Here is a 6,290-nt window from a genome sequence, read left to right on the forward strand (position 1 = left end):
ATACTATATATATATATATATATATATATATATATATATATATATATATATATATATTTATATATATATAAATTAAATATATATATTTATATATATATATATGAATTATATATATATATACATACATATATATTTATATATATAAATTATATATATATATATATATATATATATATATATATATATATATATATATATATATATATATATATTTATATATGAATTATATATATATATATATATATATATATATATATATGAATTATATATATATATAGATATGTATATATATATATATATATATATATATATATATATATATATATATATATATATATATAAAGAGTATATATATATGCAGTGCTCAGAAATGTTGTTGATTCTCATGCGTCGTTATTTTTATAGGTAGGAGCTCTATGAATACTAACTATAGGATTAGTTTGGGTGCGCATACCTTCCAGGTACTGGAGAAAGAGCTCCATGATATCCATGTCCCCCCCGCAAGCCATGGTGTTCATTTGTAATTGATAAAACAGGCAAATCGAAACGATAGTTTAAATCCCTTCGTCGCCTCGCTCGGTTATTTTCCTACTGTCGTGGAAGGTACGAAGCCGTGGTGCAGGTTGGTTACTGACGCGAACTATTGCGATGGACTGAAGCAGGTTTATTCGGAGGACCCTCTCTGTTGTTAGGAGAGAGAATTCGAGGGTGGGGGCGGGGAAGGGCGTCTGGTGGGCGGTGGTACTGACAGGCGGGGGTTTACACTTCTCGGCGGCCACTGGTTTTCCAAGAGAAATGATGTCCAGCGGGCCAATTGGAAGGTGTTTATAGTCCACTTTTTAGGCTTAGAGAAACACCTGGATATTTCCAAATGAATCCTACAATCGGTAACGAGTTCTACTGGACAGGTTAGCTCGCTTTTTTTTATCTCTTTTAGTCTTTCTCCTGTAGACCTCACTATGGTCTGGATATTATGTATTTGTTTCTGATCGTTCTGATTTGGGACACTAATGAACAACGCTGAAGTATAATAATCACATGCACATTATATATCACTAGACATATTTAAGATTCAAGTTCACTTGGTGTTTGTATTTTCTTCAAAGTTGTTTGTTTTTATAAAGAGGTTCGTATCTGCTACTACTCTCAGCTGTGGACACAGATTGTCGTGAGAATTTCAAACACTTCCTATGGGACGTAGCACATTTAATTAAACAAATTGTTGGTTTTCAAGTGTAACTGAAGAAACGCCTGTTCGTACTGTTAAGATTTTGAGATGTTTCCACACAATTAAAATTTCGATATTGTGATGCACAACTGTATGTGTAATCTCAACTGCATCTCAACTGTTAGGTTCTCACAAATTCCATCCGGGCGGTCGTTTATTTTTGTTCAATGATAAGTATGTAAGAGGAAACGGAATGTCGCTTTTTGTCTGAAACCGGATTCGTTTTTTTCCCCCGGGGAATATTACTCATTTTACTATATATAATCTGATATTGAATAAAACTTATGATTTAATATCACTAGGGCATGCTCACTCAGACATGGGAAGTGTATTGTTAAATTAATGCGAAATCTATGGTGTCTATTAACAGTATACTTATAGTTGGTTAAATTGTGTATAATATAATTTGTGCGGCCAGTAATATTGTAACATCTACGCATTTGTGTACATGTACTTAAAAGATGGAAAAGATGCAGACAAAGAAGAAGAAGAAGAAGAAGAAGATTCATAGAAAACTATACGATTTTGTTCTAATATAATTTTGAAAAGTCAAAGATGAATCATTGGTAATTTGTGTATCCTGTAAACAATCATCTGTCAGTAGGTTGGTCCCAATGGTGGAAGTGTGATGTCACTGTCAGAGGAATGGTGACGGCGGGCAGTTTGTGTGTGTGTGTGATGTGATGAGCATGCCAAGAAATACAGGCTTTTAGGGCTTGTCCTTAAGTGACATTGTAAGGTATGATGGAATGCAGAACCTTTAGTTCACCTCGTCTCGGACAGTATTGGACGTATTAGAAATTGTTCCAAAAATTCATAAAATAATATTTTTCATATAAAGGCATACATGTAGTTCATATGGTATATACAGAAAATGATTATTCCAAATTAACAGTAAAATCGCATGTATATAATTAACTCGGCTGAGTCCCTGGTTAGGCTGGAGGAACATAGAGAGTAGAGGTCCCCTTTTTTTGTTTTGTTCTTGTTGATGTCGGCTACCACCAAAATTGGGGGAAGTGCTTTGGTATATGTATGATGTATAATTAACAATATTATTTTCACTAAGAATGAGTTCAAGATCGGTTCTTTTAATGATTCAGATTTGATTTGATTATTAATATCGATTGATGTTCTCTGTTCGATAGACGCACCATAGATAATTTATTCAAATTAATATTCATCAACATTATTCATCATGATCAACAACAACACATGGGGTTTTATTCAGCCTGCTTCTGGATTGTTTTCAGTGTCTTCCTGTTGTATGTTTATAATGCGCCTCTTTTATTTTCCACATACGCGTTTTTTTCTTTCCCGAATGTTGTCCGATGTAGTACGTGTAAGTAACACTTTTATTATAACGGGTTTATTTTAAATTTTAAACTAATCGCATTGGCACTTTAGTTACCAATGCGATGTGGTTGCCATCTGCTGCACTTATATGTACCACATTGTCAATCGCAAACTGACTGAGAGAATAGGTAAGGAGAGAGAGAGAGAGAGAGGAGAGAGAGAGAGAGAGAGAGAGAGAGAGAGAGAGAGAGAGAGAGAGAAGGGGGGGGGGATGGGCAATTCCCGGGCAAACCCGTCGCACTTCAATACGTTTAGTCCTCCCCCTTCTTCCACTACCTTAACGCCCCTCCCCTGTCCCCTATTTATGTGTTCCTCATGCCCTCCTCTCTTCCTTTTTCTGCTTCAGAATTTGACCCCTTAAATCCTTTAGGTAAACACATGCCCCTCCTTATCATTGTATATTATACTTTTACATGCGATTTAAATTTGGAAATTAATTCGATTAACATCCCCCTTGCCCTTATTTTGAAGTATATAGGAGAATATTGCGACTTTTAATTTTATGGCAATGCCAAGTTCTTTTTTATCGGAAGTGAATAGGCATTACTATATGGACATCATAACAGGATACACTCAAACAGTGTGTAAGTATATATATATATATATATATATATATATATATATATATATATATATATATATATATATATATATATATATTATATATATATATATATGTGTGTGTTGTGTGTGTGTGTGTGTGTGTGTGGTGTGTGAGAGAGAGGAGAGAGAGAGGAGAGGAGAGAGAGAGAGAGAGAGAGAGAGAGAGAGAGAGGAGAGAGAGAGAGGAGAGAGGAGAGGAGAGAGAGAGAGAGAGAGAGAGAGAGAGAGAGAGTTTACTTTGTCTTCTCCCATGAATAGAAATGTTTTCTTGCTGGGAGTAGATTTGACCTGGTAATTTTAAATGAGAATGGTTGCAGCCTGAGGTTAAGGTATCGGTGAAAGTAGGAAAAGGTAATATATGCATTGTAATGAATGGGAGACGTATTGCGTTCAAGCACCAATTACAGTTTTGTTTTCTGATGAATAAAACAGAAATACTTAAAGCATTGCAAATTCCATTAGCATATTTCTAGATTTTTATTTTATTTAGAGAATTTCCCGGTATACGTTTAGGTTCATTCTACCCATTAACTAAATACAGAAGTGAATGACCTGAATTAGGTCGGGGCAGTAAGAGAAACCTATTTTTCATCCGTAGTTTTAATTAAGTGGCTAATTGCATTTGACACTTTTGTTTTTGTATAATGTACTTGAAAGAGAAAAACATATCGCGTGGATCGCGTGGAGTATTTCTGTGAACTAATATAAATATAGAACTTCGTCCAAGAGTATAGTTTCAGGTGAAAGGCTTGGGCTTCCAGTGCCTTGAACCCCTTTTGAACCCAGGGTTTAGCCTTCAAATATTACTGTACAGTAGACTCAATGCCGTTATCAGTTGAACAAAGAACAAGTTAAAAGTTTTGTATTGTTTCTGTATGAAAAAAACTATCTTAGCCTTTCCCTCAAGTCTTAAAAGTTTATCTTAACCTTCTTTGAGATATATAAGAATTGTTTGTTTAGAATGTTCAAAATATACGATTAGTTTGTTTAGAATGTTCAAATATACGATTAGTTTGTTTAGAATGTTCAAATATACGATTAGTTTGTTTAGAATGTTCAAATATACGATTAGCATTCATTCATGTCATTATTCTTATAAATATGCTAAAATAATTCAAACGTGTGAAGCAATCTTCTATACACGGATTTCCAAATATGTAAAAAGATATAAATCACTCGGAGAGTTTAGTAAAATATTCATTCCATTAGATTCACTGCACTCAAGGTAATGTACGCCATTGACTCATGGCGTTTGTGGTAGGAAATAGCATGATCATAACGGGCAACTCCCCTGCCTATAGTTAACTAGAAACACCCAAGGACAGGGCAGGTTCTTCGAATTATTTTTTATCAAATAATTTTTCATATTATTATTATTATTATTATTATTATTATTATTATTATTATTATTATTAGCTAAGCTACAACCCTAGTCGAAAAGCAAGATACTATAAGCCCTAGGGCTCCAACAGGGAAAAATAGCACAGTAAGGAAAGAAAACAAGGAAATAAATAAACGGTATGAGAAATAATGAATAATTAAAAAAAAAAAAATAAAAAACAGTAATATCAAAACAGATATTTCATATGTATAATATAAAAGGTTTATGTCTGCCAGTTCAACATAAAAACAAGTTTGAACTTTTGAAGTTTTACCGATTCAACTACTGATAAGGAAGATCATTCCACAACTATATACCACAGTAATAATGTTTTTACTTCTCCGTGAGACCTTTTTGGGCTTACACTACCAATTTTGCCAATTCCTACATGATATGGTCTCTGTTTTTCCAGCGGCCCACACCAGGCTTCTTATTCCATTAAAGTTCAAAGTTGGAGCAAATGCTTTTTTGTTGACCAGGCGGACATGAGTCTTTTTATAGTTTATGTATGACATATTTGTTTTTGACGTTGTTAATAGTTTATATATGACATATCTCTTTTGACATTACTTTTTTTTTAGAATGATTTATTGTTAATTTGTTCTCTTCAGTTATTTATTTCCTTATTTCCTTTCCTCACTGGGCTATTTTTCCCTATTGGAGCCCCTGGCTTATAGCAATCTTGCTTTTCCAATTAGGGTTGTAGCTTGGATATTAATAATAATAATAATAATAATAATACTCCTGGCTCAGTGTAAACCGCCAATCTTACGGGATACTTTGATCATTTGGGTATCTATCAAGGTGTGCTTTGTGATGCACACAGAGACTACTGAAAGTTCTCTTCACTGTCAACCAGACCTTCAAAATGCATTGCTTTCATATTTTTCATTGCTCTCCCGTTGTTTCCTTCTAGGGCTGTCTAACTTCTCTACCTTCATCGTATGTAAATAATGATAACTTTTAAGTGAGAACAGATTCGTCTGGCGATTAATTGGCTTCGTCAAACTACCTGTACTGGTAAAAGTTGCAAAGACAATTAAGTTATTGATAATCATGACTATCTACAGGTGTCTACAAGGCTTGCGTGCTTAGTTTTTATAATATTGACCTAATAATAACCCATGAAATAAGCTTTTAGAATAATAACTGATGTTCCTGAAGGGTCACGTCATGAAGGCCTTATTGTGTCTGACAGCGTTATAATTTCAGTTCGTGGTTGTTCGCTGTATTTGTTACTTCAGTTTATTTTGAAGGTTTATTGCTATAGAAATATCATGCGTTTATGAATTTGCTTGTGTCCTTATGATGTATTGGGAAGCGTTTCATTATCTACAGGATTTATTTTGATCGTTTTACGTTTGCGGAAAAAAAAATGTTTATATATATACAGTATATATATATATATATATATATATATATATATATATATATATATATATATATATATATATATATATATATATAGTGTCGAGTTAGACAGAAATGAAAAGAATTAAGAGAAACAAACTGAAGCAATATAACAGAAAATATAACAACTAAAGTTATTATAAGAGCAGATAAAAAAAGCCAATGAAAAATTATTGGTAATTATAATGGAAAAATACATCACATATTGAATAAAAATAGTTAAATACAGTAATTTAAAGGTAAGGTAACGCATGATTTATCCAACCGACTCATATCGGTGAGGCTAGACTGGCTCCCTCTACTACAAGTCTG

General features: G+C 33.2%; 3 protein-coding genes across 4 annotated transcripts in view; 1 reads left to right on the plus strand and 2 right to left on the minus strand.

The window, feature by feature from the left end:
- LOC137658450 (uncharacterized) overlaps positions 1-1,360 on the minus strand; it is an 11,084-nt gene extending 9,724 nt beyond the window's left edge. The window contains exon 1 of the mRNA XM_068393175.1: positions 455-1,360. Coding sequence (XP_068249276.1) covers positions 455-518 — 64 coding nt within the window. The 5' untranslated portion in view covers positions 519-1,360. The remainder of the gene's footprint in view (positions 1-454) is intronic.
- The window catches only part of LOC137658448 (uncharacterized), a 413,371-nt gene that overhangs the window by 326,965 nt on the left and 80,116 nt on the right, over positions 1-6,290 (minus strand). The gene's annotated exons all lie outside the window — the stretch shown is intronic.
- The window catches only part of LOC137658451 (uncharacterized), a 306,842-nt gene that overhangs the window by 282,638 nt on the left and 17,914 nt on the right, over positions 1-6,290 (plus strand). The window lies entirely within an intron of this gene.

Source organism: Palaemon carinicauda, chromosome 19, assembly GCF_036898095.1.
Source record: "Palaemon carinicauda isolate YSFRI2023 chromosome 19, ASM3689809v2, whole genome shotgun sequence".
Lineage (NCBI taxonomy): Eukaryota > Metazoa > Arthropoda > Malacostraca > Decapoda > Palaemonidae > Palaemon > Palaemon carinicauda.